Source organism: Branchiostoma lanceolatum, chromosome 13 (genome assembly GCF_035083965.1).
Source record: "Branchiostoma lanceolatum isolate klBraLanc5 chromosome 13, klBraLanc5.hap2, whole genome shotgun sequence".
In the NCBI taxonomy this organism is placed as follows: domain Eukaryota; kingdom Metazoa; phylum Chordata; class Leptocardii; order Amphioxiformes; family Branchiostomatidae; genus Branchiostoma; species Branchiostoma lanceolatum.
Window position 1 is genome coordinate 11,562,153 of NC_089734.1, and position 26,123 is coordinate 11,588,275.

Consider the following 26,123-nt stretch of genomic DNA (forward strand, 5'->3'; position numbering starts at 1 on the left):
TGTTTTGTCAATATGTTTTATTGCTGTTTCAACAGTATTTTCATGCAATGTTTGGCCATGGAAACGTGTTTCAGCACTAAGGACAGGATAATGTCACCCAAGAAATATTTCTCATCCAGGCCTTCCTACAGGGTATGGATCGTATACGTAGAATTCGGCAAAAGGGGAATACTTGGCCAGGACAGTCAGTACTAGTCCACGGAAAGATTAACATTCCAGGCCTTCCTATGGATGTATGAATCGTAGAATTCTGCCAAAGGGGAATAATTGAACAGTAGGATCAGTCCACGGAAAGGGTAACATCCCCCCTTCAAATGAAACCCCCTGGTGGCCAAACTCTCCAGGCAAATATTTTCCCTATAGCCAGCGTAGTTAGTCTGGTAGAGACTAAAGTCAAGGCCTTGCATGTTGTAATTTGTATCTGTGACCAAAATAATATTAAGGCTTGTATCAGGCTAAGTCATTGATCAATGTGATATCTTCAAATGGATAGCAGGACACTTCAAGAATTGCAGTCCTGTTATGTTTTACGTGTGGGTCACGACACCAGCAATAGCTTGCAATGTCCAACGTATATTGTACCGTTGCAATTCTAATAAAATCTATAATCAAATCAAAGAACAAAACAACACACACTGGTTGGACACAACGATCCTTTATTGTTTCTGGCACATCTTAGGAAGGGGTAAAAGTAACACTAGCTGCCCATATGCAGCCAACAAGGTTTCTCCCACATTTCTTCCTCACCAAACCTATTCTTCTAAATTGTTTAACAAACGACAGGACCACTAATCCTTCACTCTTCGCAAAGGATATGAAGTCTCATGCTCAAAATCATTGACAAACCATCCACTTCTGTTAGGACCTCTCTCAATCAGTTTATCCATATGTTACAGAATCGGTTAAATAAAACTGTCCTCCCACAATAAGAAAATTCAATTTGTTTGCTATGGAGACCTTTACAGTTTTTTGTTTACGTTAGATAGACAAGTAACAATACCAGTTTCCAAATATTCTTTTATGTAAGTACGTGTAGTTGACTTTTAGATGAATTTGCTACTACAACCAGGTTTACACATCCAGGATATATGCTTATCACCCGTAGGAGAACTGTGCCATCACCATGGTAACTTCAGGTTGCTATGGCAACCTTATGTTGCCATGGTAACATTGAACTGATACAACAAACATGCAATGGTATCTTGGATGTTATGTTTCCATACATATTTCTGCTTTCTGGTTTGTTTATCAAATACATATTTGACCGATAAGATTAAGATAAATTAATATATGTATAAATATGTACACAACTTAGCGACCTAATTTAATGCAGCAATATCTATTTATCATAATACTTTGTACTCCTATGTATGCTTACTCCATAATCATATTTTCTGTAACTCTTCATGAATTATACTACAAGCAAGATATCATATTTTTGAAACATAATTAATATATTCACATAGGATAATATGGTAACGACAATGTATAGAGATATAAGGTAATGAAAAAACAACAACAATGAATGTAACACGTTATTCATATGATTAAAACAACTTAAACAACTTAGTGTTCAATTCTTACACAGCTCAAAAGAGTTGGAAACATTCCTTGTCATTTTCAAGTTATGGACACTTTTTATGTAACACTAAGTTAGTGTAAGTGCTGAACATAATTCTTCAAAGCACAATCAACGAATATAATGGTTACTGACAGTGTCTACAACTTTGGGTCGAAACTCTCTCGCCATCAACTTTCGCTTCTTGATCCTTTGTTCCATCAACTTTCCCTTTTGCTAGTGTTTCATATACGCATATACTCATCTTTTATATAACAAAAGTTATAGCAATATCCCTAATGTATATGAAGCAGGGATTAAGGAATTTTTCTAGAGAACGGATTTTTCAGATTTGAACGATTCAGACCAGTTATGTTATTTTGTACTTTGCCACCAGGGCAAGATGTCATTCTCACAACAGTACTCTCACACACCCCATAGTGAGCCTTGTAGATCTATGCAGACTGTACAATGACTCTAATGCATCCTAAATGTATCAAAATTATGATTCTGTATGGGGACATCAAAATACTCTATCCCTCCTATACATTATAGAATACATGAAGTACTAGTAACTCAAACGAAAGCATGTCGATTTTCATATTAGAAAAATATCTACTTCCAGACTAGTCAAAGATATTCTAGAAGCACATTCTCTTTAACAACTCACTCACATAGTCTCTACACGATTAAGCGATTGACACAACAATGCAAAAATGAAAGGAAGACTTGAATAGCTCACCGTACAAAATAGCAGCCGCATATACATGACTATACTATGAAGTACACATTTACCATAGCAGTTGCTTTTTTCAGAATAGCATTGACTTTGGTAAACTTTCTAAATTAAAAGTAGGACCAAAAGCGACTTTAATTTGCAGAGTCCTTGCTTCTTATTATACATGTATACTTCTTTGAAAGTCTCTTTGATGGGGATACTTTAGTGGTTCGAGAAGCAATTAGTCATACAATTAAACCTTTCTGATTCCATGATTTGAATAAAAGCTAAGCTTTACGAAGAATAATTCTTTTTGCTATACAAGTATGACAAAATGATGATGCAGAATTTTTCCCACACTGTGATAATTCAAGTACTCAGGTAACTTGCTCCAACATTTTTTGAAGAAAGATTGGCCAAGAAAAAACAACTTACAATGCAGCATAAATAACTAACAATTTGAAAAAATATCTTGTTCAAAATAGTAATTAGCAAGAATTATTTCACAGGTATAAGAGTGACTTTGGATTGCTTGAGTATCGATTATAAGTTGGTAATAATATTGTGTATATGAACTACATAGTGGTAGCCATTGTATGCAGATCTCTTTACTACAAATACACAAGCGTATGACAGACTTTCTAATATTTACGGAAATCAATCAATAAATACATAATGGTCTTGAAAAGGGACAATGGCCCTGCAGTCCTGTGGGTTTGTGCAGGTGCGTCCACACCTGGTCGTGTGTGTGTGGCACACCTGTATAACACCTGCAGCTACACCAGGTCCACAGGTGACACCTGGAAGGTGTTTTCCCTGGGAGACACCTGCATGTGGAGGATCAGAAGCAGGTTATGACACCAGGCCTGTCGGCTGATTTAAACTTTAGGCAAATGTGTGGTTTGGGTTGATATTTGTATGTCTTTTTGCTTATAGGTGCTCATTAGTGACGTCGGTTTGGCGTTAGGGCTCAGAACCAAAAAGATGAACAAAATCAACCAAACCACACAACTGCTTGAAGACAAAGCAGCTGTATTGGGATGCAAGACTGGAGTCTTCACTAGTTCACCACCTCCTAAACCCTTCCTTTGTTTGTACCATAGTCACTGACAGTTACAACACTGATAATCATAACACCCCATGATGATAAACTCTCACCATACAATACCTTAACACACATTTAGCAACACAAACTTGACTAAATGGATGACCTCATCTGGAAAACTGAAATTTTGGTACAAGACAGTACAAACATGTTTATTTTGAAATCATATAGCAACATCAAAAACATTTTTCAAATGGCGTGATCTCTCATTTTTGAAAAGGCCAAACAACAATTTGCAACATTTTAGCAAGCATTGCTGTACACTAAAACCTACATGTATGTATATGAAGCACCTTTCAGTGTCATCCATAGAATCATATTTGCGTTGCCCGAGCAATCACATGTATGATGCGCTTCCTGTACTTATGAAAGATTCTTAATTACCTGAAAAAAGCCATATCCTTGCCTGTTTACTTTTATTTGTGGTGTATGTAATACCTAGTAATATGTGTTAGTCCATGTCAACACTGAGGTTACAATGCAAGACTTAGTACAATGTAGCAAGGAGCACTATGAACAAGACAGCGCACTCAACATAAAGCTATGTTAACATTACTGGAACACTACCACAGGTACAGCACATGCAGACTTACCCATTTCTGTCATATCTGCTTTATGGCTATGACTTACTACCTTTTTGTTTGAAATTCTTAAAATTCATGTATAAAACAGAATCACCAGTTCTTACAGAATCACAAAATAAATTTGTATGGGGTAAATAAAAGGATATGGAAATATTGAAGTCATTTTTGGAAGCTCAAAGACTGTGAAGGCTTGTTGTGTTCAGTGTTTTCCCACCTTTTTTAACCGTGAATTGAGGTTTCCAGCCTTAATGGCTTCCATAGCAGCCCTACGTGCGTTTACTGCATCGTCAGAATTTTGTGTACCACCGGAAGACGAGGAACTCCGACTTTTCACCGCCATAGCGTGGTCGTAAGGCGGCGGAGGCGGCCGTGAGGGGGGTGGTGGAGGTGGCGCACTACTACCGTTGGCGGAACCGTTTGTTTGAGTGCTCGGTGGTTTGTTGAGGACGCGGCCGAACGAAACGTCGGGCTCGGGACTGGAGACCTGGACACGGGGGGAGAGTGAGAGGTGTACACACCAAAGCCATGCAAGGTTACCGCTATAAGGTACGTGCCATGCACAGCAGACACAGGCAGAGGAAGGGGTGGCAAAATGAAGACATACACAGTACCCTGAACATTCAAACTTCAAGGTCTTGCAGATCTCAAGTGAAGGACAAAACAATGGCAGGGGAGACAATGATAGTCTTCTACACTTGCAGAAAAGTGTGTGACTACTATAAGCTCTTAAGTTGTGAGAACAGCAAAATTACTTGTGGGTGCTTTTCAGAGCACTACAAAAGAATTAGAAAAATGGAAAAAGCATGTTATCTTAAATGTAGATAAGTAACCAGAAACGCTTTAGAATATAGAGATTTGCTGTAGCCAAATAAAGAATTACCAGTACCAGTATAATGACAGAATGTATATTTTTCAAATCCTGTCTGGTCCAATTCAAAACTAAATGATTTTATGTTTGCTGTGTGTAAAGCTCTTCTACCTTTTGCCAGCCTTCCCCTTTCTTACAACAGACAGTTGCCTTATAATTATATATCATAGTAATGTGCAACACAGTACATAGTCATGCCGTTAGTGTAGTAACATGTGTAAGGTGGGTGAGTAACAGCATACAGGTGAATCAGCCATCTCTGTGTGGTGTACCCATAGTAAGATATAAACCCTGAAACTCTCAAGGATTGGCATTAGTAGAGCAGAAACCATTTAATACACTGGCAGCTGCATATCAATTCCATTCAAATAGGAAAGTGTTAGAACCAAACTAGTCTTCTACCTATGAATTGGTTTAGACAAAGAAACTTTTCATTTCAGAATGACAAACTTAGATTTCAAATTTTACACCACACTACACCACACCACACAATACAACACAATCTGATGTGGGATATGGTCTTTCTGATTCATTCAAGAATTACATTTTTTTTTCAAAGCCAGAGAGTAGCTTGGACACAGAAACTTTTCTATGTTGAATGGAATAAATGCTGTCAGTCAGCAGCAGTAAAGGAGATATAGCAATTTCCGTGTTGTTGTTTTTCAGCAATATTGTCACCACCAGCACCAGGGGGAGATTCATTACTTATCCCCACAGCACCACAAACAAGTCTCCCACTGGGGGAGGTTCACTGTTTTACCCCTGTTGGACGCTCATAGCCGGTTGGCGAAGGTGGTCTCGGTGGTGCCTCATCGGAACGATTGATAGCATCATGCTCCGATTTCTCAATGACACGACCAAAGACAACTTTGTTGGTCTGAGGTTGGGTTACCTGAAAATGTTGAAAAGTTGCACATGGCACATTTCTTTACCTCATGTCACTAAGCTTCTATATGTGTGTGCCTTCTGAAGAGAACCTGTTATAACAATCTATCATTGCATATCCTTTCACAGACAACTTCTGAACATGAGACACAATATTTCTGTAATATCTGGATAATGTAAAAGATGTACATAAGTAGTTGTTTGTAGACAGACAGAAAGACCTGATAAAGATAGACAGTTCGTACCTTCCGTAGTTTGACGGTAGCTTCTACGCCACGTATCGCTGTCATCAGTTTCTCGTGTGGGTTGTCGGGTTCCTTCTTCTGCAGCGGCTTCAGCCTCCGCTCGGACGCCGGTCTCAAGCCCGCCGCGGCCGCCGGACTGAAACTCTCGTCGTCCGGATCTACCGGCTTCACAGTCTCCAGGTACTCCGACCTCGGGCGATACTTTGTTTTGAACACCGACGCACTGCTCTGCGTCTCCGTAGCAAAGTGGGAGGAGTAGTTGGCAGAGCTAGGCCTGAGTTTCGCACCGAAGGCATAGAACCCTTGTCTCCGGGACCCTTCCTCTTGTGGTGTGTCGGGAGGGGTGGGTTTGATAGGGTGGGGAGGGGGGACGATAAAGGCCGGTTTGATCCGGACATCTGGTGGTGCGGCAGAGTTTGCCACTGCCCACGGCGGGATCGGTTCAACCTCGGGCGAGGACGCAACGTTGGTGGGGGAGGATGGCTTCAGGGGGTGGGGAGGGTGGACAGCGTGGTATGCTGATATCCCCTGCGGGGGGGTCGGGGAGGTCACCTTGTGATAGCTTGGGGTGAACGGGGGAGATTTGTGCAGCATGGAACTTTTGGAGAAGCTGTCACTTCTCTTCGGTGGGGCCGGTCTGGGGGCTTTCTGCTCGTCCTTGGGCGCGTCCTTTTCTTCTTTGTCAAACGACCTACTGAAGGGACGTGGGGCCGAAAAATACACCGCTCTCTTCTCTGACGCGGTATTTCTGCGTACGGGCTCGTTTTTTATGATAGGCTCACCTCTTTGAGGGAACACTATCACTTCCTTATCCTGCTGAGGCTCTGCAGGGGGATTCTGGGAACCTGTTCCTTCCTCCTGTGAAGAGTCCTCCATGGATCTATCTTTGTGCATCTGCTGGCGCAGTTTTGTCATGTCTACGTGAGGTCCCGCTTTGTTCACCGTTATCACTTCTGGCTCCCTTTCTGTTACGCCCCTCTGCGTCTGCACTGGTTCTGACGTCACAGTTTTAACGTCTAAGTTTTGAACCTGTGGCTCCGGGGCTTTGTCGATTGACGTGCTACGTTTCCTAACAACCCTTTCCACAGGGATGGCATTGTGTGGAAGAACTTGGAAATTGGTGAGTCCGATCGAAGACCTGTCAGGCTTGTGAGCAAACTTGATGTTACTCAAACTAACAAAACTCCTCTGTTCAGGCTTTCTCTCCTCGTACACTTTTCCTTCATCCCTGGAATCTTTCCGAACACTTCTCAAAGGTTCTCTCTCCTCTTCTATAACTTTTGGTGCACTGTTTTCAACTGTATGCTGCACTGGTCTGCTTTCTGCAATGGCTATCTCTTCTTCTTCTACTCTCTCTGTTTCCTCCTCTTCTTTATCGAAGTCTATGTCCACAACTCGTGATTTCACATGACCTTTGAACCCACGTACCGACCCCTCCAAGCTCACAATGTGGTGGGAAGGAGAGGACATCTTCTTTTCCTCGTGTTCAGTTTCAATAAAAGAGCGAACGCGTACTTGCTCGGGTCCTTTCTTCTCTCTCAGCACTACTTCCTCAGTGTCTGGCATACTCCTGTCGTCACTCTCTTCTGATTGGCCATACATTGTCTGTCCATTTGAAACAACCTCGTTTGATTGGTTCATTTCTACCCATACCTTTGACTGGTCACTCCCCACATGGCTATTTGGAATAGCCTCTTTTGATTGGTTGCTAACTTCTGCAGTCTTTTGCTGTGATTGGTCAGGTGCTGCATTGGATTCTGATAGGCTGGAGAGAGAGCTAATTGATGGGGAATCTGCTCGGCTGACTCCAACTTTCTCCTCACTGCTTTCAGTTAGTGAGGAAAGTTCCGCATCATCTAATTCACTAGATACATTTGGAGCAGTTTCAACAGGGTGTTCAACTTCACCAGTTTCTGGCTGGGACACAGCATGTGATTCCTCAACAATGCGTGTCTCCTCCCTTATTTCTTTTAAGTCCAACTGGCCACTTCCGTGACTTACACTTGGAGAGTCATCTGAGCTAAAACCCTCAGTAAGACTGTCCACTGTCTGTGTAAGGTACTCCAGCTCTAATGGGTCTGATGAAGTGGTCTCTGATTGGTCAGAGGTATAGACAGCTGATTGGTCAGGGTTGGTACTAGCTGACTCTTCATACATCTTCACATCAGCTGATTGGTCAGGATGAGAATATGCTGACTCCACAGAGATCTTTGCATCCTCTGATTGGTCAGAGATATTGACAGCTGATTGGTCAGACAAAGAGCTTCCTGATTGGTCAGAAACTTTCCTGTCATCTGATTGGACAGTGCTCACAGTGACGAATCCTGTGTCATCTGAGTCATCTCCACTGTCTGAATCTGCCTTCTCTGCGCCAAAAGACATGGACGCCATGTTGCCTTCTTCCTTGAAGTTAGCATCGATGTTCACTTCTGCCACATCTATCGCCTCATTTCCTTGTCCGATGGTGGGTTCTGCAGCTGTAAGGAAAAGAAGACATTCCAGTCAGTGAACAGCTCATTTTAAAAGGACCGTTGTAACATCTGGGTCAAAGATCATTCTCATTTCTCAAAGGCAACATACCAACTCATACATTCTTATGAAAGTGCATGCTCGCCATGCCTCCAAACTGGCATTGGTGAGTCAGCATGGTAAGAGAGTTGAAGTAAAACATCAGGCCCAGCATTTTTCATAAATCAATCATGCAAATTCCTCCATTCAAAAAACAATCCAACAAGTCTCATGTCCTTCCTATAAGAAAGAAAATCTATGTGTTAAACACAAGAAAGGTTTTAACAAAACACTGTATTGAGCTTGTTGTATGAATGTATTACATGGCACGGCCGAACACAGTTTGTAATAGTCAGTGCTGCTGGACATTAACAATTAGCAGGTTGATGTTTCACAGCCCCAGCAAAAAGGTCATATACCTTTCATGCCAACAATGTGCTCAACTCTTTCTGATGCATTAATTACCCTGCAGTTGTACTGGCAGCTCTCAGTTGTGGGTCTGGGCTCCATTGATTCTCAGTCAGAATCTCAGATAGGACTTTGTAATCTCCAAGCAGATACTGGTAGGCAAAATCATTTCTTTTCCTTGCTACCTGTTTCTGTTACCGGGGTATTACAAACTGCCTCAGCGAGCAAGTGTCCTTCAAAAGATGGCCTTGGGTGGATCCTCCTTTACACACAGTGCCATTTACGTTATTTTTACACGTCACTAAGATGGTAGTCCAGTCTATTTCAGTTATTGAAAGGAGTTGGTATATTTATTTTTGGTATATAAGGAATAAGGAGTTGGTATATGAGGAATCATCAGGGTAGTATTTGGTCTTCTTGGTAATATGAAAAGAGAGACCTAGCTCAACTAGGTTTTATATTTATCTATAAGTTTAATTTGCCTAGCCTGACAATAATTAAACAATGAACACAAAATTACAGCTAAAAAAATACACATCTAAACTGTTCAGGTATGCCTCTTTGAATTTAAAAAAACACACACAAAAAAGCAGATTCTGAAGTGTTGTTATCATCTTTTCAAAGGACAAACTTCAAGGACAATTTTGGCATAATTTGGCCACATTCATGTGATCTATGATAATTATGTCCTAACGTAACCACTACAGTCATTTTGTTCATCCTATAATCTAGGCGAAATGTCATCACTGTCCTGTCATCAAAGGCTTCTAACCAAATAACAATAACGATGTTGCCTTAACCTGTGGTTAGTGACCTTTCATAGAACCCGTTTTTCCAGCAAGATAATCAAGACGGTTCATCTGAGTTCAGACAGGTGTGTCCTCACCTTTAAGGAGCAGCGGAAGTGCTGTGCAGTGAGACACACCTGTGGCAGTTTTCCCACGACAACAGTGACCCCAGGAATCCAGACCTTTAGAACCTTGATCTGATATAGCTTAGACTGTATTCCATAGTAGTTTTTAGAATGGCCACTTGTTCCACTTGTCACAATTGTTAACTTACTATCTGTATACTTTTTAGATGCATTTGGTTTCATGTTGCAATTAGCCCTCGGGCAAAAACTTGTAAATCAATAAAACTTACTATATAAAATGATTTAACTACTGTACATTTGTTGAACATTCCAGCATTTAATCCTGTTTGACTTTTCAATCTTGAGTGATGTCAAAAATTGCGACGATGACAAGATGGTATATTATACAAATTAACTTCCAAAACTGCATCAATACTATATTTATCATACATGTATAATATATGGGGCCTTTGCAAAGCTCTGAATGTTTGCAATATCACATGGTGTCTACAGAGATAAGGCTTTTTATATGTACTAGTGATGTAAAGAAACATTAACTGTACTTGAATGGATAACACAGCAAGTACAAGTAAATGTACTGTGCTAAATTCAACTATTGAGAAAGGAAGAATCAAGTAGAATAAAATCTCTTTGAAATCATTTATTACACATGATTATGAGTTTTTCTTTCCTACCTCTACATGTATACCCATAATAGCATGTATATAAATATCAACATGCATGTATTACCCAGTATAACTTAATGCATTGCCCACCCGTACATTAAATATAGATTTTTAATACCTACTTAATATAAATTGTCTCATCTTGTCCTGCATTTGCAAAGATTTCACGATAAGGCATATAAAATTCCATCGCTGATATGATCATAAAAATCTACATGTACCTATCTATATTTCACTGCATGCTTTAAAAACTTTGTCTAATTTGTTTACTTTTGCCTTACTTTTCTGGACTGTACTACATCCTATGATAGTTCCTAATTGATGAATATACCTTGCTTTGCAACTACTTTGATTTGAAAGTCTGTTCAACTTCAGAATAATATATATCTTTTACTAAATACTTTATAATTCTCTCTGAAAGTTTCAACATAAAAGAAAACTCAACTCTTTCACTTGCATAGTATACCTCCTTAAATTGACTGCATGAAACTACATTCTGATTTTTGCAGTCTTGAAGCCTAAAAGATATATATATTCCTTACAGTACCTTTGCTCTAATAAATAAGTCCATTGCAAAGATATGGGATATAAGCTTGGGTAGGGGGGAGGTTCATATAGTGAAGGGATTGTAATAAGATTACAGGCACCAGCTGATGGAATAAACAGACTGAAAACAGCCTTTCTTTGAGAAAAGGCAAGTACATCCAAGGCAAGATGCTAAAATATGAATAATCTATAGGGACTAATATTATATGTTTACTAAATGGTTGAACATGCAGAAGACAACCAAGTATTAAGTACCTGATTAAGATACAGGCATGAAAACTGCCATCCAAAGCACACTTAATCTATGTCTGCATGAACACTCTATAACAGCAAGACGTCATGGGAAGCGAATTTAGAACATTTTGATAGGTATTGAATGGCTTTGATGGACCAGAAATTTCGTGGTACAATATGTAAGGGTTTGGTTGGGTTATAAAGTCTCACAAAGCCTGTAGTTTCAAAATCCTTTGTGTAAATGAACAATGGTCCAAAGCAAGCTAACTTTTGATCTGAAGGAAGTATGAAAGCAAAAGTGTTTCAATTCTTTAACCTAAAAGTAGATTTGATTATCACCAATTCAAAAAAAATCATACTTGCTGTTAGAGGTAAAATTAAAACAGGTAGCTTTGCCTGACTAAGAAATCTTGCATTATTGCAACAAATGATTATCTGTAAAATGTAGAAGTCATCATCAGTAATCATGCACATCATGCAATAGTAGAAATCAAGATGTCAAGATCATCAGTTGACCAATCAGCACACACATGCAGTTGTCAATCATCTGGTAGGAACTCCATGCAGAAGGGTGAGTCACAACTCATTGTAGGAGGAGGCTCTCTCATTATCATTTATCACTTATGCCACTAAAAGATATGAAAAAAAAAATAAAAAAGAGATAAGATAAAAAATCTACCATCCATGCAAAAAAAACATTTTGAAAAAGTTTGTAGTCTTTTCTTAAGTGTCTAAAGCATGACACAATGTACTAGTTATATGATACTGAGCTTTGCCAAAAGTATAAAAGTTTTCTTTTATATTTTGTATATTTGCTGTTACAATGTCAGTCTAACCAATACAAAAAATAAAAAATAGAATAGAATAAGATTTAAAGTAATCATAACCTCCTCCTAAAAGATTTGCAACTCTCCAATTCTTGCTCAGGCAGGCGAACAAGTCTGGTTCAAACTAAAGGATAAACTCTACATGTACCTGGTAGACAACAGTAGAGCAAAAAGGCAGAGAGAATCTGAGATAAGTCAGTCGACTGTAGACAACATTGCTGAAATGGAATGCTGAGCAAGGTAAACAGCTGCAAAGGAGAAACTCAAACCGATTAAACGAGGAGCGAACAGGAAAAATCCTGAAATAAAAGGAGTTTAGTCGAACAGAAACTCAACGTGGGTGCATGCTATGGCTCAGGAGACGGATCCACAGGAGAATCATGGGAACTGAGGCTGCCAGTCAGAGAACGAGGTGAGAGAGGATCATGGGAAATGCTATGACCTAAGCCTCTTCTTCAGAGGTTGTTTTCATGTATACTGGTTTTAATATGATTGGGTTGAAGACTTCAACGTCATCGTCGGGAAAGCTGCCGGTGCTTTCCGTGTCCGAGAGGTCGCTATAATCCTCGTCCCATTCCGTGTACCAGCCTGCAAAGCATGAAGGGATTGCGGAATGAGCACAGATTACCCATCATTCTCCTGTGTTCCCAAAGCAATTAAAATAAAGGATGACATTAAGTTTATTAGTATGTTAGAACGTATGCAGGGAAAAGCAAAAACTGATATTGCAAAGCAAATATGGAAAAAGCAGGGTAGCAGTTCATAGACAGACAGCCAACCAACCAAACTACACGATACTTGGTGTCTATATTTCTTACAACTGGCTTGCCTTGATGCTATTTATGTAAAGCCTTCCTTTCTACAATACATGTACATGCCACATAAAGAGTTCATTTCCAATATATAACTTTATGATATAAACCAAACTTACATTTACATACTGCAAACATCTCTAAAAGACAGTATTGCACACGTATATGATAACCTTTCTCCCACACACTCAGCAGTATATGCATTTAAGGTCAACTTCCTTAGAAGTCTCTTAAATTTAAAGATGCTAACTTACCCAAACCATGGTTGATCATACCAGAAAAATCATGCAACACAATTTCCATCACATCGCATTCCTTCACATCGCATTCCATCACATCGCATTCCATCATATCGCATTCCATCACGTCGCATTCCATGCGCAGAAGATGATTTTTACAAGAAACCTGCGCTCAGGATGAACAACTCTACCATGCATAGGTACACAATGTATACAAACAAGGGACAAATTAAAATATACAAAAGCACCTGAAGAACAGTGAATACAGATTCTGATATTCTCTGTCTTTAGAAAGTTCTTTAAGAAAGTCAACTTCTTCAGGAGATAAAATCACACAGCTTATATTCAACACTTTGAAACAAAGTTTCTGCTTGAGGATAAGGTTTACAGCATAAAAGAGAAATAAGAGAGTATGACTGTGTAGAATGATCTTAAGGTAACAGAAATTAAACTTCTATCTTCGTTCCAATTTTCAGGGCTCAAAGAATTAATTGAGGATCAAAAAAATGACTTAGGCCATGTTGCTTTGATTATATGGATGACATCTGCGCGAACATCAGTTTCGTCTGTTTCCCAAAAAAGTTTTCGGCCATACTGTAAATCGTACAAACCAGCTGCAAAATGAGAAAATATATGCTGTAAATTGGAAAAATAAATATTTTGGTAAAAGGATACTGATGTCATAGAATGCAAGAGTCCATTCCGAAGTCAAAGAAGAAGTTTTGAAAGAACATTATTAGAGTACACCACACTCTGTGTATTGTTTTGTTTTGTTCACCCTTCCTCAGAACGTGGATTTCATAATGAAGGCAATTTTTTGGGCCAAACTTCTTTTTTTCCGCGCGCTCGCATCAGTTTTGGGGTCCCCGGAGGATGTCATCCATATAATCAAATCAACATGGCCTTACGAAAGAAACATACTGCACAACAGTTAGAACTTTGTAGAGTCAGACTTACTGCCAGCTGAGGATGCCTCTCCATACTCCGATGGAGCCGTCAACATGGCAACAGCCTCGTCCTCATCTTCCTCTACCTCCTCCATCTTTTCCTCTCGCGGTGATGGGGAGGGGGGCACTTCGGGAGGTGGGATGTCTGGCGGCGGCGGGATGTCGAAGGAAGCGGGTCGGTATTCAAGGCTGAGGTCACCTGGGGCAGCGTAGCTCATGGGGCGAGGAGGCTTCGTTGGCAGGGTGTTGTATCCTGCAATGTGGGAGTCAAGCAATGAAACATGTTGGAAAAGTATCATTAACAATTTCGATGTGAAAAAGACTACACAACATACAAGTACATCATCAGTATTCATAACATCACAAATGAGAATTAATGCAGCTTCATCCAGACATCTTGGATTACAGACTATTCTTCATCATCTCTCTCTCTATCCAATTTAACGTCTTTTGTTCCCCATCATATGGGGGTTGGACGTGCTTGCACATGGATGGGGGAGCCCCAGAACTCCTCATCAAGTGCAAGTCTTTTTTGCCACTAATAGTTATAACAAGAAGGGTGGACACTATGAGAGTCAACTTAGCAAATTTCCCTGTTCTTTTCATTCAGTGCAAGCAGTTATAATTAAGAGCAGTGGGCAATGTCCCCGGGACTGCAACCCTTGTCAGTCAAGCAAGGGACAACCTTAAGGTCAAGAATCAGGGTTGCTAACCACTGAACCATCCCCACTAAATACATGATCATAAGGTCAAGGATAATATTAAGTATATCATACCTCTATTGTTGACGTCGTCCTGGTACATGTCTCCATCCACCACATCAGGAGACCTGGTACCAGGGGGAGGGGGCGGGGCTCGTCGCTTTGATCTCGGTAAGGTCAGACTTTCACCTGTGGAAAAATTAAAAGTTTCTTAGGACAGGTGTGATGCTTTATTGTGTGTTGAAAGAGATTTCACTAACATTATCAAAGAGTGAAACTTGCAAATTGCATTGTACAAAATGAAATCACACATTGGACATGCAAAGTTAGGAAAATCAATGTACAGTTAGTTTGTACACAACTTCAGTTTCCACTTTAATTAAAAGTAGACCAGCGAGCATCAAGAAAATGATGTTTAGAAATGGAAAAAAGTGAGTTTTCTAAAAGAGGAATACATTTTGACACAGAAATAAATGCAAAGCAACAAAAGGAGTTAACAACTTAACTGAGCTAAAAAAATCCATAGGCCTGATTTAATTGATAACTACATTTTTATCAGAATCACCCACCTGAATTGAACTCAATGCTGGCCTCTGCACCAGGGGAAGAAGCCTGACTATTTGTTTCTCCGGTAGGGCTGGCCTCTGCGGCACGGTAAGGTGCCTCCATTGCTGCAGTCTGGGGCGGCCTTGGCGCTGGTTTCCTTCTGTTTCTCTCCAACGTGGTATCACCTCCCGCGTACGAATGTCTCCAGTCCGCACCGGGCTTCGACGCTCCTGGTGGCGGGGGAGGGGGTCTCTTCTTCCGCCTCTCTACGACCTCTATAGGGGGGCTGGGTGCTTGTGGAGGGGGGGATCGCTGAGGGGGTGTCTGTGGAAGGCTGCGTGGGGGGGAGGGGGGCGACTGGGTGGATGGGAAACTGGTAGACTGAGCGTACTGGTGGGAAGATGACTGTGACTGTGAGTCTCCAATCTGTGAAAGAATAAACTCTGGAATCATTTCATTTGTACAGAATTTAGTTAGCATCTAGATATGTATAAAGATCACCATGCAGACTGCAACCTTCTTAATATATACCTTGTTGACATAATTAGAAACACCATATGAACACCATCAACATACTGTAAATGCAGTAATGTTCTCGGGGATTTAATTTCCCGGTGGTTTTGAGTTCGCGTTTGAAACAATAGTAGTGCTACAGTCACACAATGGAACAGCTTTTCGCGATGCTTTTAAGTTCGCAGTATATAGTTCACGGCAAAAATCGTGAACATAAAACCACTGCGAAAATTTTTGCATTTAGAGTAGAACATAAAGTACACTATGCACACCTGATGCCGTCTTTCCCATGACACCTGCTTGCTATCTACACACCTACAGATATAGTATATGTGTTATTGTTTTAGGAACATTCCATTCAAAATGTTTTTGCAAAAAGCAGTCAGAATATTTGGCCTGTAACGCAAGTTCCTCCCCATCTTATAACACCTTAGAAAAATTTCTTTCAACCTCTCTACACCACCTATTTTACATCCACGTCCCATTAAACCAAACAACTTCCCTCACCGTTGTCTAGAATACTGCTAAGGCTTAGCCATGAATGTAACTGTTAGGTGACCAGTTAGTGTAGGTTAAGGGATGTTACCAAGCCAGTGACTACACTCAAACCTATACTTAGGTGCCACCTGATATAACGGAGGTTCACCTGATAGGGGATTTCTCCAGAAACTGTTGATCTCCTACTCTTAAATCCCTATAAAATACATCAACACAAACAGACAACACACACTTAAGATGGACTCACTACAATGTTTGGTCCCTTATAGGATCATGATGTATATGTCAGGGTAGAGATTCCAATCTGGTAGAATCACCAATTTTGCCAGTAGAGGTCCCGATCAGAGTCTCTGACAATAGGATCTCTACCAATAGAATCTGCAATTCTGTCACTAGACATCCCGATCAGAGTCTGTAAATTTACAGATGTTCCTTTAAAAGGCAGAACTTTTTAACTTCGATTCATGTCACTTTAAATCAATGGATTGTCTGGAAGTTTAGGATTTATAAATGGGGGGCCAAACCTAAGACATTTAATAGCATCCTGATTTGAGCCTCTGTTTTTAGAGTCTCTGATTGAGATTTCTATAGAATCAGTGATTCTGCCAGACTGCAATCTCAAACCTGACGTATGTCTCAAACATCTATCTTTTTACAGTACGCTCCTCCTAAAAGGACCAAAAATGAACAAAATCCATCTTAAAGAAGACATTATGAGCACACACACACAGATACCGGTATGTATTCACCATAACCTGCAGAAACAACAATAGCAATTTCAAGAAACCTTTAATATAACATACTAGTATCTCACTGAAAAAAAAAAAACATTCTGCATAGTTTGATTATTGATTATGACGTCAAAATTAGAGTCCTGTGATAGATGGCGACTGTATGACTTGGATTGCGCTTTTGTACACTGTTTGATGTGGTCACTGCAAATCAATGGTGAATACAAATCACAACACTTTGGGTTGGCGGAAAAACCTGTCCAGTCTGAAAAGAGGATTCCTGGCAATGCTAAATTTAACAGCTTTTCTACTGTCCGGACTGGACAGATTTTTCCACCAACCCCAACACTTTCCAGATGGGATGATCACAATGATGATTTGTTCCTATAATCACCTTATACTCCACCTCCCCTGTGTAAGAAGCACCGTCTTCGCCCTGCGTTAGAGAGGCAAGGGTGCACAGCTAAGATTCAGTGGTGCAGTGAAATGCAGTTAAGCAATTATGTCCACAGGATTAAGCAAGCAATCAGTGCAACATGCAAATCAGATGTTGTGTAAAATTAAAGTGCAAAACAGGCATACAGTGTGCAAGTGCAAAATAACATAGCATACTTAGTGCATAGCAAACTCTTCCACTAACAGTGGGGTTCAAGCGCCACTTACTGACCAGTCTAACTGGTCCGGACCTTTTAGCCTAGTGGTAAGTGCATTGGGTTTGTGTGCTGGCGGCCCAGGTTCGATAGGAGCCTTGTGCGTTTAACTAGTTTAATGTAAGCATGAGTAATGGTTTTGGTTATGCTTTGGTTAAACAGGACAATTGGTACCGAAGTCAGTGTTCTCTTTCAAAACTAATATTTCATTATTTTCAATGGCATTTCCTTAACCAGGAACTTTGGCAATGTTTCTGAAGTTTCAGTTTTCTCATGGCAAACTCTTGATTTTCAGTCTGGCACGAAATTCAAAAGCTACAAACTCAAATTGAATTTATTGTATTTCAAGAGGGAGTAAGTGGCAATATTTAGCATTTTGTTGACCTTGAAAAACTCCCTTGGCTTGTGCAACTGCCCGAGACTCAAATGTCTACATGTAAGTTGAAGCTTGCTGTAATAAGCCAGAGAGACCACAACACCAAAGCGAGTCCACCAGAAGTTTAAAAAACAAACTGGTAGCAAATGATTATAAAGCTAGCCTGTTCAAGACTTCAGTTAATAGAGTACATGTAGCAGAGGTTAAAAAGCTCCTGGTACAATATAACAATTCTGTATACACCTTGTTATCAATGATGTGTGGAAAAACTGTAATGTGGTAATGTCTTCACCCTTTACGCTACTCAGCCTAATTTATTCAAAGTCAAAGGAATACTTACGAATTTGAACTTTCTCTTATTCTTGAAGGCACCAAAGCTAAAGAGAGACTTCTTCACTTTGTCCTTGAAACCCAGGGAGGTCATGGACTGAGACTTTTCCAGCGGAGCGGGTTTGTACGCGGCCACTTCATCGTTGTACGCAGACGACACAGGTCTCGTCGGAGACTTGTAAGGAGAGGGCTGAAATCTTGGGTCTCCTGCTAAAGAAAGAAAATTAGTTTTTAGCAAAACACATATTCTAAGAAACTTTTAAGACTTTCACAGATTTAGAATGTTTCATGCATATGTAGAAAACGTATTCCTCAAGAGTGCTCAAAGTGGACCAAGCTAGAAGGAATTGTAAAGCCGGCATCACACAGCAAGAAATAAGCTTCCCTGGTGACAATGTCAACTGTATAGGAAATTTTTGGTAGCAACATATTCATGGACAGTGTTCTTTTGATGACTGCATAGTTTTTAACAGTAGTTTGCAGCCCCATCCAATGTAAGTGGGGTACATTTTCTAGCAAACAATATACTCAACTCTTGGACAATATTCCACTAGATCTCTTATCAGTTATGGTGCCAATTTTGAATTTCCATGGTCAGCTCGGGGTCACACACCAAAACGAGGCTGTAGTTGAGTGCACAACCTTCTGATGATCAAGAAATTTGTTGTTGACAGTGCAATGCCGGCTTAACGAAAGATATTTGAAGAATGCAAAAATGAATAATATGGTGGGGAAAGGTATTCATAACTCCTATCTTTCTCTCCATATCTTGAATCAGAACAAATAGGAACATCGCATGCAGGGCCCACGTCACGGGAACAGCTAAGTGCGAATCAGTACCACTTGAAGAAAAGCTGCCCTTTTTCCTTCGTCTGGGCAGCCAAGGGCACCACACCCTTCTCTTGTTTTCTGGTGTGTCGGGTAAGAGGTCTAATTCTACAGGTGACCCCAGGCTAGAGTGACAAGATCTAACAACTACAGAAAAGAAGCAAGACAGTCAGAGCTGGAAGAGAGAGGTTAGTAGTAACTGTTATAAAGGGTGCAGGTGCTGTAATAGTTAATAGTTTATTATTTGGACATATGATAGCCAGAAGATGAAAATATACCATGAATCTCAACTGCACCCTGTGTTCCAGCTAGCCTGAACGCTTTCTGAACATCTCAATTTTGTTTCACGGAATTGTAATTTTTCCGTCCCACGGTGTGTTTCACCACTTGTAGCAACAACCAATCAGAGATGCGTAAGGCGAATGTGTCATGCAAGATTTTCACAAGCAATGCATCTTGGGGTTGCAACAAAACAGCGATGCTTTCTTTGTTACATGGATTTTTGTCCGTCAAAGATGGTGCAAAATTTCAGTCCGTTGTGAGCGGTAACAGACATTGGCTAGAACATTGGTTGCACCTCAACTAAGTTTAACGACACGAAATATTCCATAAACTGTAAGACATGCTGTAAGGTTGTATGTTGTAGTACAACTATGGACTTCTGCATGCATGTACTGTTGACCAACAATGTGACCAAGCCACAACAAGAAAAGTTTAAAATCCCTGTATAGTATAGTACAGGACATAGAAAAAAGTACCGCTGTTATAAACAGGACGTTGCCAACAGAAAGGACAGATCACAGGGAAGTGATGTTAGTACCTTCATAGTTGGTATCACCTCCAACAGCATGGAAGGAGGGAAGAGGAAGGTCTTGGAGACAGAGAGAGAAGTATTTACTGTTACAATTAAAGATGGTCTGAAGACAGAGCGCAAGCATCTTGAAGATAGAGACGAGTTCTTTGATGAATCTTGGAGATCGTGTGCAGTAGTGATAGGCCTATGAGCATCCATACCCTAGGTCACATACAAGACTACACATGCATGCAGTTTACGGCATCAAGTCACTTAGTAACATTCACCATGCATAGAGGAGTAAGTCTGCCATTTGTAAAATAATCGGTGAGAGAGAGATATTTCAGCTCTCGGCTTTCAGAACTAGTCGCATGTAAAAAAAAGCGCCAACACTGCGTTCATTTTGTAAATTGAAGTTTCAACTGCCATTCTGTTCATTGTCCCCAAAGGAAATTAATATCACTTATTAGCATGTGGTTAGCTGTTTTATATAGGTTTCCTGAGTTGTAAACAAGGGGAACTCTAAATGGGATTGAATATATTGATGATATTTGTGGGTAGGACTGAGAACTCAATGTCATATTTCTGTTGCATTGAAAAAGCTTGCAGCAAATTTTTGGGTAAAAACAAGTTATTACGTTTTGATATGAGGTTATGTATACTGTACACCAAAATGCTACATCTTCTCAAATGGAATACTGTACTAAGAAGCCAATGTCATATTTTTATGAAAAGGGGGAACATGGGAAGGCCTTTAGCAAGGTGCCTTATAGTTTTGCCTCTTTGTGTCATGGGATAATCCATAAATATAAATTGGTAGTTAGTATACAGAAGGTTCAATAAAGGTCTAAGTCATATGTTTAAGTTCCTTATTTACCTGGTCTTGTATCCACCACCAGAACTTCCGCCATGTTATAATCCTCTATCGTCCAGTTCGTGTCCAGAACGGCATCTGGTTTGTCCACCTCGCGCAGAGCGAAGCGCGCAGGGTCCATGTTACACTTCTCGCAGATGACAGGGTACAGCTCGGCGATGGTCAGCTTACGACTCACGCGCACAAACGTCTTCTGGTTCATGGGAAGGTTCACGATCAGTCGAAACGTTCTCTGGAAAGAGAAAAAACACAAAAAGTGAAAAATGTAGACCTCTTCTGTCCCAGTGTAGATAGTAGCTATTTCTAACCTTCTCCCTACTGCCTAACCCCATAACCAATTCCAAATTTGTGCCAAACAGCTACCTTAGCATGCTGAAGTTTAAGATTGTATCTTCTTAGCCTACCGTCATTGATATCAGGAGGCACATTTACAAATCAGACATACTAAAGAAGGACAAACTCTACACTAATTTTTTCTCAACCGATTAAAATAAAGAGAATCTCTACCTTCTTTAAAGTCAGCATGATACTTTTAACACAAAATAACAAATCAATAATTCTGTCCTTTGATATGCAAATGAAAATCACAACACTTTTGTTTTCCGTATAATACAAAAATCAATTTGTGTAGCCTGCAGTCATAAAGAAAAATATCACATTCTGTATGAACTACCATTGAGTCCATGTTATGTTTACTAAACATCCTTGTCTGCTGTTGCAACATATGCAAATTCTATTGACCTTTCCTGAGGTAAAGGTAAAGCAGTCATCCTCAATTGAGGTGAAGAATATTGCTTTTTCAAGTAGCTAATGGTAGTGCAATGTGGCTTAGCTTTGGCTCATGTTTTTAGCCAAGCACACCGGGTCACCCCTACTCTTCTCGATAAGTGTGTTGGGCTTTTACGTGCAGAGGTTTGACAATTGAGGCTGATACCTGAAGCTTTCCCAAACCTGTTTGAATATTAGTTGACACGGCAATATTAGTTGACACGGCAGTGCTTTATTTCATACCTGGGCTGTGAAAACGTTCCATACCAGTGTTCCTGACCGGGTGATAACTTGGGTTATCCCACAGGCTTCTACTTTTAACACATGGGCTTCCAAAGAATATTTTGAATGCATTTTGAGTGCACCTAGTGCGCTGCTGTTGAAAATTTGAATACTAGATTCGGATGTTGGAATCAATGTTGTTACAATTTTCTGTTCTAGGACACCAAACTTCTGGCATATTTCACATTGAAAATTTTTTTTTAATAAATAAAATACAACACTGTGTCTTCTACATGTATCTCTCACCTCTGGAGCACTCGGTACTTTCGGTTGTACAGGTTTCCACCTGTCGCGATCCTCGCTGACTACCTCGTTCTTCGGTCTGACCAGGACTTGCATCACGTCGGGAAGACGGCCAATGGGAGTGCTGGGCATGTACGTGATGACTTCCCCGTCCTCGGTAGGCGGGATGACCATAGTATGGGAGGAGGGGCTGAGACCTGGGTACTGTCGCTTGTACTTGGCACATATCTGAACTAACAAGTCCATCATATGTGTGCTGTAGAAGGGATAATAAAAGCATTTAGTACTTTTTTTCAATCATTAGTTTATTGTTGGGACATTGATGAAGGTTAGACATCCAGGTAATAAGATACACCAAAAAACAGTTACTCAAGCAACTGGATAAAATTTTGAAACAGACGTTCTGTTAGGACTGTTTCAGTGAAAAATATGGGAAGTAAGCTGGCGATTTTTTAAATACCTACTCTACTTTAGACACACTTTTGAATGCAGGTGTTAAATAATTCTGATATATTTCGAAAGTGAACTTAATTCTTTTGCAATGCTCCTTTTTTTCTTCCCCGATTTCCCCATTTCAAAATCCCTTATATTACAACTGTAGAACTCTATAGATGAACTCTCATGGTGCCCCAACGACCCAAAAAGAGGTCAAGGTATAGGTGAGGTGAGGTGAGAACTCTATACTTTGTCAAGAAAGGAATCAAGACTCTGGAATGCAAAATTCATCTTAATAAAGTGAAGTGAGCATTCAATGATTTTGAGGTAGTGCCCAGTGACACATAGGTCAGCAAGTTTCCTTTTTGTTTCAGTAGCAGGATATACTTTTACAGGAAAGGGTTGCTAGCCCTTTCCCCTATAGCTTTAACGTGCCGAGGCACCTCCTTGAACATGGGGCCCCCATTTTACGTCCCTTCGATACATTCCCTTGTCCAATATGCCAAAATGTTCCAGCTAGATTGAGCCGATGTCTTCCAGTTACCAACTACAATGTAATTGGAACCCAGACCTCAACTGTGAGGCTGCTACCAGTTGAGCCACAGGGACATCCCTAATCAACTTTTAGACCAAGGATTTTACCTTGCCAAGACGTCCAAGGACTCCTGTCTCCCAGTTACCAATTGCAACTAATTGAGCCACAGGGACATCCTTATTCGAGGATTTTACCTTGCCATAAACTTCGTTGTCTTGACCTCTCCTCCAGGAAGAACCACATCAAGGTCAACGAACCCGTCCAGCTCGTTCACAGGGTCCACATTCTCGTTAGTCATGTGACTGTTCTCTTTCCCGGGGGCCAGACCGTTGACGCTGGGGCGGACATTCCCGTTCACGTTCCCGTTCATGTTGCCGTTCATCTTGGCGTGGGGTTTCCTGGCTGGTGGTGGGGGCGGCGCACGGGCTCTCTTCCTGCAGGGGAACATACAGGGACTGTTAGGTCAATAACAACGGGCTGTGTTTCATTTACCACTACAGTATAACTCTGTCAAGTCTACAGTACATCATTCAACCTCAGCATTCAACCTACCGCGTCGTGGTAGCATAATGGCAGGTGTTTGGCCCAGAACCCAGAGGTCCTGGGTTCGAATCCCCTGACATGCTGCATTGACGTTGTTCCCTTGGGAATGGCACTTTACACAAATTTCCTCACTTCACTCAGGTGAAAATAAGCACCTAGCTTCGGTTAGGGATGTCTCTCAGATAGGACGTGTTTGAGTAGTGCTACATCTCAAGCATGTTTAAGAACCCACCACACTTATCAAAAAGAGTAGGGGTCCTTCCCAGTGTGAGTGGATAAAATAAATCTGTCCAAATATGCAGCTTCTACTGTTCAGTATAACCTTGGTGTGTATGCAATACAAACAAACAGATATCCAGCCACAACTTTTTACTGTGTAAACCCAAATCTTAAGATATTCATATGGGACTAAAGAGTGTATGCTCTTATTTCTCCATTTGGTAAAGGAGTGGCAACAAGCCAGGTTACCAGTTATATCAGAAATTATCTAATTTATTACTTAAAGATGAAATCTCGGTCCAATTAAGGCTGCTGCCCTTTGCTTATGTAAATCATAGTATGGAAAGCTCAAAATTCCTTAACAAATCATATCAAGGCCAACTGACTGGAGATAAAACTGGAGATAAAAGTTGACTACACTGTAACATGATGAATGCTTTGTGTCATATGATGTGGGTTAAGGTTGATTCACTTTGATGACTGTCTTGCCCTATTTTCCGAACAGATAAAAGCTAATAGTCTCGTGACTGGTGGACATATCTTTTATCCTTGGCATAAATTGGGGTTCTGGGGCTGAGAGAAAAAACATGTAGTTTACAGGGCTGTGGGATGACACACTGACACTGTACGCAGGAAACATTAAAATGACTAATCTCCAAGCAGATCTGTCGGTGGCAAGGCAGTGTCCAAAGGACCAACCATTATCCAAAAGGCCACCAGACAAATGATAGTTTGAATGCTTCATTTTGATACAGTAGAAGCTAAACTGTATGTGTGTATGTGTGAATATTACTGATTGTCATAAATCTAAAACCTAAAAAACCTTAAGGTTGAAAGACCAAATTTCTTTGACTAATACAATTTTTTGCACACATGTGCACACATGGTTCAACAATGTGGTCAGACATTGTTGAAAAATGGCCTTGAAGTTACCTCTTCATGCAAATGTGCATTCAAGGCTGGTTGAGCAATAAAATTATAGCGTTGAATGCACAATCCAGATATTGAGGTTGAGTATCATTTTCAAAAGTACACACACATATATACTTGTCTCTCCTGGCCACACTGACCATAATGCTCTTAACCACTAAGGGACTGGTCGATATTTATTGGGGGGGGAGGGGTGGTGCACCGGAGGGGAGGGCCATCGAGAAATTTTTTGGCCTGGGGGGAGGGCCATCGAAAAAAAAATTGAGCCGGGGGGAGGGCCATCGAAAAAAAAATGCAACAGGGGGGAGGGCCATCGAAAAAGTTTTTTAAAAATTCATTATAACGTTACATGTACCATCCAAAGTTCTGGTAATTTTGTATACGTAGCAATCTGCTATTGAGAACGCGCACGCATCCCTAAAAAAACTCCCCATATTGTACGGCCTGCGTGCGGCCTGTCGGGATTTACGTTGAAACCGCCAGAGGGGCGTCCGGGCGTCAAATGACGGCGAAATCTCACTTTGGACGGCCTAGACCTGAACCACATGTCGACACACATTTTGCCGAGGAGTCGGTAAAAAGATTAAGAAATACGCACGGTTGTTCTGTGTTTGCCACTAATTTACTTAAGCTGCCAGCGTGGTGGGAACGATCACACACTGGCACTTCTCGGCGTTGATGTCATTGTGGAGGTATTAAACGTACCTTACTCAACAAATGTGGGAAATAGAGCATTTATAAGAGGGTTAAAAATGTCAAATTTTCCTTGCGGCGCCAGTGTTCCCGCCAGGTTTTTTTCACAGCATCGGGGGTTCGGGGGCTCTTGCATTTTAGGCTATTTAGAAGGCTTCTTTTTCCGTTTTGAGGGTCATATTTATGATACTAGTAATCGTGGCAGTCAATCAGCTTCTCCACAGGACCTTGACATACAGTACTTCAGGTGAAAAACAACTGAAAACTCACGGAGATCTAAAGATCGGAGATTGAAAACTCAGAAACAACAAATTCACCCAGCTCAACAATATCAATAGTTTATTTAGCTACTCAACAATATCAAAAGTCGATACCAGTTTTCCGTTTTTAAGCTATGCCCGGCTTGTCCGGAGTCGAAGCGCCACAATCGTCGCCGTCAGAGTCCCTTCGGTGCGAAATAGGAAGCCATATTCCTGGTACCTCCTTGCTGGTACTTACAAGTTACAGAAAACGTGGAACGCTACAATCGTCGCTGTCAGAAGTTCTCGGCGGTGCGAAATAGGAAGCGATATTCCTGGTATTCCCACGCTTGTTTGCAGACATGTTTGCAGA

General features: G+C 40.7%; 2 protein-coding genes across 4 annotated transcripts in view; both read right to left on the minus strand.

Annotated features, from left to right (window-relative positions):
- Positions 1–639: 639 nt before the first annotated feature.
- On the minus strand, positions 640–14,301 carry LOC136446842 (enolase-phosphatase E1-like). 3 transcript variants are annotated; one of them, XM_066445451.1, is made up of 5 exons: positions 14,034–14,301; positions 5,964–8,440; positions 5,594–5,725; positions 4,180–4,449; positions 640–3,103 (listed from the first exon to the last, which is right to left on the minus strand). In XM_066445451.1, the coding sequence occupies exons 1-5, from the start codon at positions 14,239–14,241 to the stop codon at positions 3,053–3,055; spliced, it is 3,138 nt and encodes a 1,045-aa protein (XP_066301548.1). In that variant the 5' UTR covers positions 14,242–14,301; the 3' UTR covers positions 640–3,052. The 3 variants fall into 3 exon arrangements, with proteins under 3 accessions (XP_066301548.1, XP_066301549.1, XP_066301550.1); XM_066445452.1 differs by lacking the exon at positions 5,594–5,725 and having other exon boundaries at positions 14,034–14,300; XM_066445453.1 differs by lacking the exons at positions 4,180–4,449; positions 5,594–5,725.
- A 237-nt stretch (positions 14,302–14,538) lies between these two features.
- Positions 14,539–26,123, minus strand: part of LOC136447640 (cordon-bleu protein-like 1) — a 39,607-nt gene continuing 28,022 nt past the window's right edge. The window contains exons 2-11 of the mRNA XM_066446680.1: positions 23,321–23,560; positions 22,160–22,412; positions 20,867–21,095; positions 20,017–20,067; positions 19,209–19,343; positions 18,379–18,578; positions 16,430–16,477; positions 15,294–15,696; positions 14,800–14,913; positions 14,539–14,561 (exon numbers count right to left, since the gene is read on the minus strand). Of these exons, the coding sequence (XP_066302777.1) occupies positions 14,539–14,561; positions 14,800–14,913; positions 15,294–15,696; positions 16,430–16,477; positions 18,379–18,578; positions 19,209–19,343; positions 20,017–20,067; positions 20,867–21,095; positions 22,160–22,412; positions 23,321–23,560 (1,696 nt within the window). The remainder of the gene's footprint in view (positions 14,562–14,799; positions 14,914–15,293; positions 15,697–16,429; positions 16,478–18,378; positions 18,579–19,208; positions 19,344–20,016; positions 20,068–20,866; positions 21,096–22,159; positions 22,413–23,320; positions 23,561–26,123) is intronic.

Excerpts from the sequence above, each read along its gene's own strand:
- LOC136446842 (XM_066445451.1), bottom strand. The coding sequence starts at position 14,241 with ATGAGCTACGCTGCCCCAGGTGACCTCAGCCTTGAATACCGACCCGCT. Across the intron at positions 8,441-14,033 it reads AGAGGCATCCTCAGCTGGCA|CTGCAGAACCCACCATCGGA; the intron begins GTAAGTCTGACT and ends TTTTCCTTACAG. Across the intron at positions 3,104-4,179 it reads TCAATTCACGGTTAAAAAAG|GTGTCTCCCAGGGAAAACAC; the intron begins GTGGGAAAACAC and ends CTCCACATGCAG.